Source organism: Callorhinus ursinus, unplaced genomic scaffold, assembly GCF_003265705.2.
Source record: "Callorhinus ursinus isolate GAN/ISIS: 27379988/994484 unplaced genomic scaffold, GSC_fseal_2.0 scaffold8, whole genome shotgun sequence".
NCBI lineage: Eukaryota > Metazoa > Chordata > Mammalia > Carnivora > Otariidae > Callorhinus > Callorhinus ursinus.
The window spans coordinates 34,231,562-34,245,976 of record NW_027397070.1 but is presented as its reverse complement, the minus strand read 5'-3'; the positions used below and the strand labels follow the sequence as shown (position 1 = coordinate 34,245,976).

At 33.8% G+C, this 14,415-nt stretch overlaps 1 protein-coding gene and 1 pseudogene across 10 annotated transcripts in view; both read left to right on the top strand.

Annotated features, from left to right (window-relative positions):
• CUNH14orf39 (chromosome unknown C14orf39 homolog) overlaps nucleotides 1–13,591 on the top strand; it is a 57,012-nt gene extending 43,421 nt beyond the window's left edge. For 8 of the 10 annotated variants that reach the window (XM_073895310.1, XM_073895317.1, XM_073895314.1 and 5 more), the window contains 4 exons: nucleotides 800–978; nucleotides 4,691–4,829; nucleotides 9,333–9,390; nucleotides 12,466–13,591. In XM_073895310.1, the coding sequence (XP_073751411.1) occupies nucleotides 800–978; nucleotides 4,691–4,829; nucleotides 9,333–9,390; nucleotides 12,466–12,665 (576 nt within the window). In that variant the 3' untranslated portion in view covers nucleotides 12,666–13,591. The remainder of the gene's footprint in view (nucleotides 1–799; nucleotides 979–4,690; nucleotides 4,830–9,332; nucleotides 9,391–12,465) is intronic. The other 2 variants (XM_073895316.1, XM_073895313.1) reach the window with 2 other exon arrangements.
• Nucleotides 2,045–3,525, top strand: LOC112822760 (NEDD8-activating enzyme E1 catalytic subunit pseudogene; annotated as a pseudogene).
• Nucleotides 13,592–14,415: the final 824 nt, after the last annotated feature.

Below are 14,415 nucleotides of genomic sequence, written 5' to 3'. Positions count from 1 at the left end.
GATTTTCTAAGGCAGTTCAAGACCAGTGGTTGCCACAAAAATATTTTCAAAATATATTTTAATAGTGGAAAACTTTAATGATAGATGTAGACAATGTTTATTGGCTTTACTAAGGTAGCTACTAAGGGTTAAAACAAGACAAATGACATAGTAGAATTCTGCTCAAGAAAAACAGGTAAAAAGAACATTTTGAATTTTTTTGGTTGAGAGACCCAAATTATTTCTGAAATAGGATTTAGTATAGCAAACATATTTGAGAAGTCATATTCCTACCCTACAAAATGATATAAAGGAAAATTACTATTCATGTTCTCAACCTTTGCCGAGAAAGTAGTGTAATGAATTTTTAAGGACAAAAATGTACAAAGAACACAGCCAATGAGAATAAGATTGCTTAGAAGTAAATCATTTTTTCCTTCCTGTGTCATATACAATTCCTGAGCCAGCGCATGATGTGGAAATTTAAAAAAAATCATTCCTAACCATTTTTCTTCATCAATTTGAGTATGTTCTGGTTATCATTTCCTTTTTCGGGTAAACATAAGGGAGGTGGAGCTGGGAAGAAGAAAAAAATTAGAAAATTAAAAATAATTATTTTTCCATATTTTGCACAATTATATTTTGGTATCACTTTCATCAGGTATTCTTATTTTACTTATTTTGTCTGTGAAGTGATAACATCATAGATTAATATGATGTTCTTCCTCACACATTTTTACATGTGTGAATTTGTTAATGTAATAACCTTTTTAAAAAATAACATTCATTTTTATAGTTTTCTATTATTTTGAATTTGCAGGTTTTATGTGCAGAACATTTTGGGAAACCAATAGAAAATAATAGTGATGAAGTAGAAGAAAGGGCTGAGAATTTTCTACAAACTCCTGAAATTCCTTTATTTTTAAGAAACACTGAAGCTGTGAAAACACCTGAATCTTTGGAGAAATTATTGTTTCCTAAAACCCCTTCTTTTGAAATGTAGGATTTTAATTAATAATTATCATTAAAGAATCTATTGAGCCAATATTTTATAAATAATAGGAATAGTAAAATGTCTAGTTCCTGTAACTTTAAAAAGGTTTTATTATGGAATATTTCAAATACACAAAGGAGAGAGACTAGCGTAATGAACCTCCATGTACCTAGTATCCTGTTTAAACAATTATTAACATTCTGCCATTCTTGTTTCATAGAACCTCTTCCCCATTTTTCCTACAGCATTCAGCTGAAGATGGTATAGATTCTGAGTACTTATCCTGTGCAATAGTATATACATTTAAGATTTTCTAAAGGATAGAAGATGTATGGAAAAATATTAAATGTCAAGCTAAAAAGGTATTATCGTGTATGGTAGATTGTGGACATCATTGAATAATGTTCCAGCTGTCATTTTTCCTTATGTTGTAGTGTCTAAAGCAAGAATTGCCATCTGTTAAGTAACCTTGGTAGGCAGAAATATCTCTTAACATGATTATTTAACTTTGGAAACCACAGATTTGTAGTTTACAGCCAAGAGAATAGGCTGCATTTAACCTTTTTGTTTAGTTTAATCCCTTTTTAAACTACAAACTTTAAGATTCTTTTAAAACATATATCAAACAGATTCCACTTCAAATATCTCTCACCCATGTTCTACTTCTGTATTTTAAGTTGCTAGTAAGAGTTTTATATATTAAAGTCACGCTGTTGACTCACACACAGTATATTCAAAGTGGAACTCATCAAATATGAGAACTGTAAAAGGATATGGCAGCCATATGCTAAATCCTCTGTTTATGGATGAGAAAACTGATCTGTAAAGTTAAGTGACTCATTGATGGTCAATGGAGACAGTTATGGAAGTATTTTCAGATTTCTATCTTATTTGACAATAGCATTAACTGTGTTTAAACACTTTATAAATATTGCTCATTTAATAGTCACAACTTTATGAGATGTAAATACATTATTATGCTTATTTTATAGAAGAGGAAACAGAATCCTAGGTGATACAACTTGTCAGTGATAGAGTTGAGATTCAAATGCAGGTAGCTTGGGAGACAATATGGTGGATGGCGAGGAGCCAGAGAAAAAAAGGAGAATAGAGGAGCTGCTAGCTGAGAAAATGGCTGTTGATGTTGGGTGTGGGAACACTGGAGACTGAGAAGTTCGCTGGAACCATGTAAAGAAGTTCCTCGAGCGATCTGGACCCTTCACACACCCTGATTTCGAACTGAGCACTGAATCTCTCCAGTTTTTGTTAGATACGTGTAAAGTTCTGGTCATTGGAGCTGGCAGCTTAGGATGTGAGTTCCTAAAAAATCTGGCATTGTCTGGTTTTAGATTTATGTTATAGACATGGACGCTATAGATGTTTCCAATCTAAATAGGCAGTTTTTATATAGGCCTAAAGATGTTGGAAGACCTAAGGCTGAAGTTGCTGCAGAATTTCTAAATGACAGAGTTCCTAATTGCAATGTAGTTCCACATTTCAACAAGTTTTCAGGATTTTAATGACACTTTCTATCGACAATTTCATATAATTGTATGTGGACTGGACTCTATCGTAGCCAGAAGATGGATAAATGGCATGCTGATATCTCTTCTAAATTATGAAGATGGTGTTATTAGATCCAAGCTCCATTGTTCCTTTGATAGATGGGGGGACAGAAGGTTTTAAAGGAAATGCCCAGTGATTCTGCTTGGAATGACCGCTTGTATTGAATGCACACTAGAACTGCATGCTCCACAGATTAATTTTCCCGTGTGCACCATTGCGTCTATGCCCAGGCGACCAGAACACTGTATGGAGTATGTAAGGATACTGCAGTGGCCTAAGGAGCAGCTTTTGGAGAAGGAGTCCATTAGATGTAAATGATCCTGATCATATTCAGTGGATTTTCCAAAAGTTCGTGGTGATAGCATCACAATATAATACTAGGGGTGTTACCTATAGACTCACTCAAGGTGTAGTAAAATGAATCATTCCTGCAGTAGCTTCTACAAATGCAGTTATTGCAGCTGTATGTGCCACTGAGGTTTTTAAAATAGCCACAAGTGCATATATTCCTCTTATACTTGGTATTCAGTGATGTGACGGACTGTAAACATACACATTTGAAGCAGAAAGGAAAGGAAAACTGCCCAGCTTCTAGCCATCTTCCTCAAAATATTCAGTTTTCTCCATCCACTAAACTGCAGGAGGTTTTGGATTATTTAACCAGTAGTGCTTCTCTGCAGATGAAATCTCCAGCCATCACAGCCACATTAGAGGGAAAAAAATAGAACACTTTACTTACAGTCAGTAACCTCTATTGAAGAACGAACAAGGCCAAATCTCTCCAAGACGTTGAAAGAATTGGGACTCGTTGATGAGCAAGAACTGGCAGTTGCTGATGTCACCACAACACAGACTGTACTATTCAAACTTCATTTTACTTCTTAAAGAAAATAAATCTGCACATAATAGAAAATTCATGAAAATATATTATGTGGATGCTAAGAAATTTAATGTCATTTTTAGCATGAGTTTTGCTGGAATTTGACTTTTTTATATAATGAACCACTCTTTTTTAAATTATAACTTACCCATAAAGACAGAAATTTGGGGTTGGTACTTGTAAGCATTTTCATTAATAATATGGGAAATGATGCCTGGAGAGAGAGATAATGAGCAAATGTATTCTTTCAGAGGAGGAGGCAAGCACTCTCTTTTGTCTGAATTTTGCTCCTATGGTCAAAGAATGCATTCCTCAGTTTTCATTTGAGCACCCACATAGAGAAAAGATGTCCCTTTAAAAAGAAAAAAAGAAAATTAAGTTTTAAATAACATTGAATATTATACCCTGACATCTAGAGCATGTTGAACATAGCCTATTTTTTACTTGATTTAATATTCATTTAATTGTAGTTATCCAAATGAATATTAATTATTGCAAAGGTTACCTTGTCCATACTAATTTTAAATGGTGTTATAGCTGAATACTTGTGCATGGAAATGGGAACTATTTTCATGTTTACTTGTAGTGCCATAGAGGCCAAATATGCACAGTATTAAAGCCAAGACATGGATGTTTGAAAGAAAAAAAATACAGGCAGCTCTACCTCCAGAATTCATTTAACCACTATGCTCTCTAATTATTTTTCCCAAATCATTTTATAGTTTAACTTCCTTATGCAAAATATGTAATGGCTGACTCCTCATCAAGACTAAAATCTTGTAACTGTCTTTCAAAATCTTGGAGACAATATAGCCTCAAAGTTAAGAGCTGGGACTTTGAATCTGGATTGCTGAATTCAAATCCCAACTCTGGCACTTACATTTCTTGGAGAAAGTCATTTAACCTTTCTATGCTTCAAAATTTTCTTCTGTAAAATGGAGGTGGTAATAATAGTACCTATTTCATAGGTTTATTGTGAGGAATAAGTAAGTTAATACCAGTGGAAATACCTAGAATAGAGCTGGACAGTATTTTCTCAGTTGGAATTCATTATTATTCCCTAATTGATTGTTCTACTTTAACATTATTTTCCACCTCAAACCATCTTTTTCTTAAGAGGTTTTTCACTTCAATAACTATTCTCTCCCTTTCCCTACTGTACTAATTCTTACTTCTGTGCTATTGTTTACCAGTCTGCAGTATTTAGTAATATATTTTTAACATTTTTAAAATTTTTTATTTTTAACATTTTTATTATTTCTTTGTAACAGAAATAGAAATATAATGCCTGAAGGTCAAACACAAAAGGAATCCCCTGGATTTTCTTTTCTTACGAATTATACTTCTAGATCTCCTGGATTGAACTTATTTGATTCTACTATATTTGATTCAGAAATCTCATCAGATCAGGTAATATGAGAAGCTAAAGTTTTATTTCTAAAAAGCTGTACACTGGAACCTCAAGTAATTTTTTTAAGAGAGAACACACATGCACTCATGCATGCAGGCAGGGGTGGGGAGGGGCAGAGGGAGAAAGAATTTTTTTTTAAGATGTATTTATTTATTTGAGAGAGAGAGTGAGCAAGTGAGTGAGCAGGGGAAGAAGCAGAGGGAGAGAGAGAATCTTAGGTAGACTCACCACCGAGTGCAGAGCTCAACTTGGGGCTCCATTGCAACACCCTGAGATCATGACCTGAGTGAAAATGAAGAGTTGGATGCTTAACCACCTGAGCCACCCAGGTGCCCCTCAAGTAATTTTAATTCTTTACTATCAAACTGTCTTGGAGCAGAGTACAAAGCAGAGGCAATTTTTTAAAAAGATTCTGAGTAGTGATAATGTACCACAGTTGCCCCATTATGTTTTTGTTTTCAATTTCAGGTGACCTCAGTTGATATCTTAATAAAAAAAAGCATCTCAGGATAGGGATGATTTAAATTGCAGTTAAAGGCAGTTTAAAATGGATTTGGCTTCATAGTTCATGTTCCTAACTTCTAAACAAACTTTTCATTTCTCAGTGTGAAAAATTCTCCAGGTTATTAGTTGGTCTTTTTATTTACATATGTGTATGTAGCAACATTATCGGTTAATTTTAAAAGACCTAGTTTTCTTCTAATAGTGATATAGTGATTTCTGCTATTCAGTGATGGAACAGTAAAGTGCTTAAAAAAAGCCAGTAAAGTGCTTATTTCTGTTATTTGGCAATTGAAACTGAAAATTAAGATATGCTTTATTTGATCAGTAGAGACAGCACAGTGTAGCGGTTAAGACCAGACCCTGATGCCACACTGGTTGAGTGTGTACTGGATGTAGCATTTTGAGTACATAGCTCCCTGTTTCTCATCTGTAAAATGGAAACAAGAATTTTTGCCATTGCGGGGCGCCTGGGTGGCTCGGTCGGTTGAGCATCTGCCTTCGGCTCAGGTCATGATCCTGGGGTCTTAGGATCCAGCTCCGCATCAGGCTCCCTGCTCAGTGGGGAGCCTGCTTCTCCCTCTCCCTCTGGCCCCTGCTCACTCACTCTCTCTCTTTCTCTCGCTCTCTCTCTAATAAAAAAATAAAAGGGCCAGTTCTTAAGAAAGATATAACAATGACAAATGTGTATGTGCCTAATAACAGGTTCAAAATACAGAAACAAATGAAAAGCAGACCATAAAGAATACAGTCAGTGATACTGTAATAGCAATGTAATGGGACAGATTGTAGCTATAAATGTGGTGGACATAACATCATGGATAAACTTGTCAATTCACTAAGGTTGTACACCCAAAACTAATGTAACATTGTCTGTCAACTCTACTAAAAAAATACAGAAACAAAAATTGACTGAATTAAAGGGAGAAATAGAAAAAAGCACAAACTTGATTGGAGATTTTTAGCACCCTTCTCTCAGCACTTGATTGAATTAGACAACATAATCAATAAAGATCTATAAAATCTGAACACTACCAACAAACCTGTTGACCTAACTGACATTTATAGAACACCAACCACATCCAGCAACCTCAGCTCCACAGCTTATATATGCATGTCTTGTTTTATTGCACTTTGCAGATACTGCTTTTATTTTTTTTAAATAAATTGAAAGTTTGTGACAACCCTGTGCCAAACAAGTCTACTGGCATCATTTTTTCCAACAGCATTTGTTTACTTTGTATCTCTATGTCACATTTTGGTAATTCTCACAATATTTCAAGCTTTTTCATTATTATTATATTTGTTATGGTGGTTTGTGATCAATGATTACAACTCACTGAAAGCTCAGATGAAAGTTTGCATGTTTTTAGCAATAAAATATTTTTAAATTTAAGTATGTGCAATTTTTAAGACATGATGCTATTGCACACTTAATAGTGTAGTGTAAACATAACTTTTATATGCATTGGGAAACCAAAAATTCATTTGACTTGCTTTATTGTGATATTCACGGTTTTGTGGTGGTCTGGAACCAAACCTGTAATATTTCTGAGGTATGCCTTTATATTCTTTTCAAGTGCTGTTGGTATATTCACCAAGACCATATTCTGGGCCATAAAATGAGTCTTAATAAATTTCAAAGGATTGAGATCATAGCAAGTATGTTCTCTTTCCACAATATAATTAAATTAGAAATAAATAAAGTAGAAGGAAAATCCTAAATAATTAGGTCATGGATCAAAGAAAAAATCATGGGGCGCCTGGGTGGCTCAGTCTTTAAGCATCTGCCTTCGGCTCAGGTCATGATCCCAGGGTCCTGAGATTGAGCCCCACATCAGGCTCCCTGCTCAGCAGGGAGTCTGCTTCTCCCTCTCCCACTCCCCCTGCTTGTGTTCCTTCTCTCGCTTTGTCTCTCGGTCAAATAAATAAAATCTTTAAAACACACACACACACACACACACACACACACACACAAAACAAAACAAAACAAAAAACAAAAGAAATCATGAGAGAAATTAGAAAAGATTTTGAAATGAGTGATTATGAAAATTCAGTGTTTCAAAATTGAGGAATGTTTCCAAAACCAGAATAAAACCATAGCTTTAAATTAATTAATATTTTAAATAATTCAGTTAATAGAAAAGAAGAAAGGTCTAAAATCAGTGACCTAAGTTTTCACCTTGAAAATCTAGAAAATGGGGTGCCTGGGTGGCTCAGTCGTTAAGCATCTGCCTTCAACTCAGGTCATTGCCCAAGGGTCCTGGGATCAAGCCCCGCATTGGGCTCCCCACTCAGCTGAGAGCCTGCTTCTCCCTCTCCCTCTCCATCTGCCTGCTGCTCCCCCTGCTGTGCTCTCTCTCTCTCTCTCTCTCTGTGTCAAATAAATAAATAAAATCTTAAAAAAAAGAAAAATCTAGAAAAAGAACAAAGTAAACCCAAAGTAAATAGAATGAAAAAATAAGGGAGATAAATCAATGAAATAGAAAAAAAGCAATAGAGAAAATTGACAAAGCCAAAGTTGGTTCTTTGAAAAAAATTGACAGAATTTATAAACTCATCATTAGACTGACAAAAAGATAAGCCAATTTACCTATTTTACAAATAAAATTGTATTATAGATCCTACAGACAATAATAAGAATATTGTGGAAAAGAAGACTGGTGAGGGGGAACCAAGAGCAATCAAAATGTGATAATGGTACAAGGACTGATAAATTGATCAATAGTATGGGCTAGAAAGTCTTGAAATTTTAAATATTCATTAGATCTTAATAAGAGGAAGGATTCTCTGAACATTAAAACAGTGGAAGAAGAGCCAAAAGAAAATAAAAGGGTTTGGGTTTGGGTCCATAGAAAATTTTTATATGTTAAAAAGTTTTTAAAGGCAAAATGATAATGTGATATAAAATATTTGCAATAATATAAGGAATTAATGCCTTTAATATGTAAAAAGCTTATGTGGGTTAATAAGAATTACTACCTCAATAGAGATATATACAAAGTTCTTTAGGTGAATAAATAATCACTGAAAAAGAAATTCAAGTGACTTATAAAATCTCTGGGATAAACAGTTTTCCTTATTAATTGTCAAAAAAATGTAAATCTGTGCATAACAGTATTTACTCAAGTGTAATTTGTATTAGAAAAAAACAGAAGTGACCTAAATATCCAAAGTGAAAAAATGATTGCAAACCAAGAAACAGACTCTTAACTATAGAGAACAAACTGATGGTTACCAGAGGGGAGGGATTGGGGGAATGGGTTAATAAAGGAGTGCACTTGTGATAAGCACTGGGTGTTGTATGTAAGTGTTGAATCACTAAATTGTACACCTGAAACTAATATTACACTCTATGTTAACTAACTGGAATTTAAATAAAAACAAACAAAAAAGAAACTGTATGGTGTGTTCATATGGAAGAATATGAAAATGCCATCCAGAGCATCTTGGTTTTGGAAGAATAGTGACATGGGAAAATGCTCATAATGCAGCATTAAGAGAAAAAAAGGGACAGAAATCTGTTGTCATGATCCCATTTTTTGAAAAAAACCTGTTTTACAGAGAAAACAGACTCTTTTGGCAGCAAAACTTGATCTGAACTGACATGAAGCTGTCATATTTCCTTACTTTTATAGGCAGGAAAACAATACCAAGAATCTGCTTTGTAAAAGACCTTCAGAATAAAGCAAAAGTTACTTAGAATTTTAGGTTATATTAATATTCCAAAGTAGGAACTATCTTTAGTATACTATATATACCTTTTAATATATTATCTATTGCAAGAATCAAATCAATAAGCTTTATTTTAATATAAGCAAATGATAGGTTTTAAAGATAGGTCTTTTTTTAAAGTACAGTAATGTGCTATATAGAATGTTGCCATTTTGTATACTCTAATTATGCTTATTAGAAGAACCAGGCTTTATATTCAAATATAAATACCATATATACTGTTTTACTGATTTCTTGAGTAATACTGAGTGGAAATTATTTTTCAGTTTAATGAACATTATTCTGCAGGAAATTTAAATCCTCTCTCATCACAACAAGAAATTGGTAAGTGATTTGAAGTTTGCTACATATAAAAACATGTTAACTTCTCCACTTTTTATTTAGTTTGCCTCTGATTTTCTCAGGCCCTCAGTTTATTCTTTTAAAATTCTATTACTTCTGCACCACTCACTAATTATTTTTTTGTAGCAATTTAGCTTCTTTCACTACTCCATCAAATTCTCCAGTAACAACTAGTGACTTAACAATTATTAAACATTATGGGTATTTTCTATTTATTACCATATTCACTATCTCTGTAGCATTCGATATAGTTGACTATTCTCATCTTCTTTCTGAAGTTTTTAGATTTCCTCCTATATCTCTGGTGCTTACTTTTTATTTGATCTTCCTTCTTCTCTTATCCCATGATTAATTGATTCATTCAACATAGAAATGTGTATGTGTATAAATATAGTATATTTTGTATTCGGTACTGCTTTGGCTCTGGTGATAGAATAGTGGACATTTTTCTTTTTTTCCTTTCCTTTTCAGTTCCACATACAAGTGAGATTATACATTATTTGTCTTTCTGTCTGACTTAATTCACTTAGCATAATGCCATTAGTGTTACTATAAATGGCAGGATTTCCTGTTTTTTTATGGCTCAGTAATATTCCATTGCGTGTGCATATGTATATATATACATATATTTATTTCTTTTTCTTGCCTGATTGCTCTATCTAGGACTTCCAGTACTACTTTGAATAGGAGTGGTAAGAGCGGGCACCCTTGTCTTGTTCCTGATTTTAAAGGGAAACTCTTCTCCTTTCACCATTGGTGTAGTGTTACCTGTGGGCTTGTCATATATGGCTTTATTATGTAGAGATATGTAACTTCTATGCCTAAATTGTTGAATTTTTATCATGAATGGATGTTGAATTTTGTTGAATGCTTTTTCTGCATCTATTGAGATGATTATATGATTATTTTCTTTTATTCTATTAATGTGATGTATCTAGCCTTTTCTCTTAGAAATAATGTATGCTTTTGGCCAGACTAAAGAACTCACTACATCCCAAATATGCCCACACTTTCTTACCTACTTTTTTCTTCCTGAAATCAACTTCCATTTCTTTCTAACCATCTTCCAAGACCAGGTTCCATAAATCCTTTTATTTCCCTTCAACTTTTCATCCCAAAAAGATCTCTCCTTCACTTTTCTCTATGTTTCTTTTTTTATATACTTCATAATATTCTTTTGTCGTTATTTATCAATATATAAAAAATCTTCTCTAATCACAGGTCTTTGGGGACAATGATTCTGTTTTATTCACCTTTGTATTGTCCACAGCACCTTGCACATTAATCTATTATTTTATTTATAATGAACATAGGAGTTTTATGGAGACTTTATATGAACTTCTTTTCTTCTGAAATAAAAAACATCAAATTCATTTATTCAAAGGCAGATTCAAGATTTTAGTTCTTTCTGAGCCTATAGCTATATTACAGTTATTTTCCTTCATTTAAGTCTTATGGATGTGTACTGAAGTCAATGGAAAAATAAAGGGTTAGAGGAAGAACTCAAGTATCTGGTAATCAGTCAGTCCATCTGTCTTTCTAACCATCCCTCCATCCACCCACCCTACTGCTGGTAGGCTCAGCTTTATTTAGGTTGAAATGATTGAGGTGTTTAAAGATACATGAAATTTTAAAGTGCTACAAAGCAAATTGTTCTGCTTAACTGAATTGATTTTTTATGGAAAAAATACAGGTGTTTTAAAAGACTTCAAGTAAGTTTTTAGATTACTGTGTATTTTGAGTTTGTTAATAACTAAAAATTATAATAAAGGTATTAAAATATTTTAATATTTATAGTCTTACATATATAGTGAATGAAAAATAATATTTTTCCTTAGGAGCAGTTCTTGGCATCATTAACCAAATCATTTTTTATGTAAAGTTGATTTCAAAAATTCCTCTTGGGGCACCTGGGTGGCTCAGTTGTTTAAGCCTCTGACTTGATTTTGGCTCAGGTCATGATCTCAGGGTCATCAAATGGAGCCCACATAAGGCTCCATGCTCAGCGTGGAGTATGCTTGAGATTTCCTCCCTCTCCCTGCCCCTCTGGCCCTCCCCTCAGCTTGTGCTCTCTCTCTCTCTCTCTCAAATAAATAAAAATAAAATCTTAAATTCCTTTTAGAACTATAGAAGCCTTTTCACTGTTCTGTCCATTTCTTTGAACAATGCCACAAACAGTACATTGTAGTAACTCATAAATAATAGTTGAATAAGTTTGACTTCTGCAATATCTCTCAGACCCAGCATCTTTCCCCATTCATTTTGCTGTGACTATATGACGAAGCTTTCATCATTTCTTTCCTATTATCCCCACTTCTAGATGCTCTACTGTTCCAGGCTTTCTACACATTCTTTCCTTGGTAATCCTTATAAAGTAGTTCAAATCCTGTCATATCTCCACTTGAAAACTTAAAAAAATTTTTTTTTTATTATTTTGGTGGGAGGCAGAAGGAAAGGGAGAGTGAGAATCTTAAGCAGGCTCTACACCCAGTGTGAAGTGGGAGACGGGGCTTGATCTCACAATCCTGAGATCATGACCTGAGCCAAAATCAAAGAGTCCATTGCTTAACTGACTGAACAATCCCGGTGCCCCTCCACTTGAAAACTTTTAATGGCTTCCTCTTACATATAAAATAAAGTCCAGATTCTGTAGTTGGACATTCAGCAGTCTTTCTAAGATCATCTTCATTAATACCCTTTTAATAACTTTTTATGATTTCTCAGTGCTCCTGACAAGCTGAATTGATTTCTGTTATCCTTATACTTCCTATGCATGCCTGTTTCTGTGCCTCTGTGCTGTTCTCTCCATTTGAGGTGTTTTACCCCTTCTCTTACCATATATACTAGCTCTTATTATGCTGGAGTTCAAATTACTTAAAAGTAATTTTGGATTTATTTGATTTCTCACAGTTCTTTGCACATAGGAATACAGTTAACTATCTGCTTAATAAGTGATTCAGTGTTACCCTGTTTATTGTTTGCAGTATATGTAATTTAATAGATTATGTAAATTATGTAACATGAATAGCATGGTATTGTAATGTTTATCTTCCTCAGGAAACTTATTTGGGAAACCAGAAGGAGAAGATGGCTTCACATTTTCTTTTTCATCAGACTCTTCAACTCACACATTTGGAACTGGAAAAGATTATTTTAGTTTTCCATTTTCATTTGAACAGGATCAAAACTCAACACCTTCTTCTGTAAAAGGTTTTTCATCTTCCTCACAAAATACAACACAATTTACTTTTTTTTGAACTGATTACTAATTTCTCAAATTATTTAACTGCTCTGTAATCATCTAGGGCATAAATTTACATTATCACTTAAAAATGAAGACTACTTTCTTTTGTTGATTAAAGCAGTAATGGGTTACCATAGTTATGTTATTTGATTATATATTTAAATATTGAGGAAAATTAACCCTATGTCATCAAATTTTGTTTTATTTGAAGCATTTTCTGTCATTTATTTTGGTTTTGATTTTGGAAGCTGTATTTAGGCAGAATTAATCTTAATAGAATTTGATGCTTTTTCATTAATCTTTACTATAAATATTAAGCCTGCTTCTCCCCAGAACCTAAGTTTCATTCTGGTAGTATTTTAGGTGCTTTGATAAGAACCTGAAATTTAGGCCACCAGAAGACCTTGTAGCAGTAACTATGCAGAATTAGCTGAGGTGTACTTTGTACTTTAGCTACTAAAAAATGCTTTTAAAACTACTGTTTCACTTATGCTTCACTGTTGCGGTATAAAGAGTAGTGCTTTAATAATCTCACAGAACTCATGTTAGTGATAGTGAATAAAATGTGTTATTTTCTTCTAATACAACAAATAATAAAATTATAATTTTGTCAGTTATTCTAATATTTTTAATGGAAAGAAATTAAATGTGAAGGGCTAGAGTAATTTCTGAAAGTTAGATTGTTATATGAATGATAATACTGTTATATTTTCTTGCTTAAACTTTTTTGAAGAACATTTAAAATTTTGTTTTCTGTTTCTAACAAAAAAATTAGCCTTCATGTTTTATATGCAGTATTTGCTTGTGAGTTACATAGGTTAAATAAAGATGTTTAAATTTTGATGAAATTATATAAACGTATTACTCAATATCTTTGTATTTTGTGCTTTTTAAATTGGTTACATTGAGTTTTCGAGTAATAAAGAGTCTGATTCCAAATTCTGGTGTGTGACTGACAGATTTTAAGCTTCACTGCATTTTCTTTCCCTTCTGCTCCACATCTGATCAAGCTGATAAGAAAGCCCGGGTGTTCCATAGGATGCCTGGTGGTTCATTCGGTTAGGCATCTGCCTTCAATTCAGGTCATGATCCTGGGGTCCTTGGATCCAGTCCCACATCTGGCTCCTTGCTCGGTAGGCAAGGAGCCTGCTTCTCCCTTTGCCTGCCTCTCCCCCTGCTTGTGCTCTCTCTCTGTCAAGTAAATAAATAAAATCTTAAAAAAAAAAAACAACCCAGGTGTTCCCACCTTTAGCACCAGTGGGAAGTTGAAGCCATATATAGGAACTCTTGTTCTGGCCCCACCCCCAACCACCATAAAAACCCATAGCCAGTCTCCTTCCTCTGCTCTCTCAAGCCATTTTCAGACAAACTAGGTAGTCCTGGCCTGCCCTCTCCAGAAAACGTCATTATATGAGTAATAAACCTTTTCATACCCTACTGGGGTGTATGTGGTGCCATTAGTCTCAATATCCAAGCCAAATTTTGGGTGAATCTCTCTTGCTTCTTCAGGGTGTCTACAACATATCACAATTGTATTAAATTAAGCTTTCCCAAAGACTTGATAGAAGTCAGAGAAATGATACAGCTAATTAGAGAAAGAATTTAAGAAAACTTCAGACTGTGGTTTAGAAATAAAAGCTTCAACAACTGGTTGAAAGCTGAAAATTTCAGTTAAAAACCTAGAGTTTTTCTTTTTATATCAAGTATTTTATTGACCCTATGATTGAATTAATTGGTAGTTTTGATACAATAAAGACATTGGC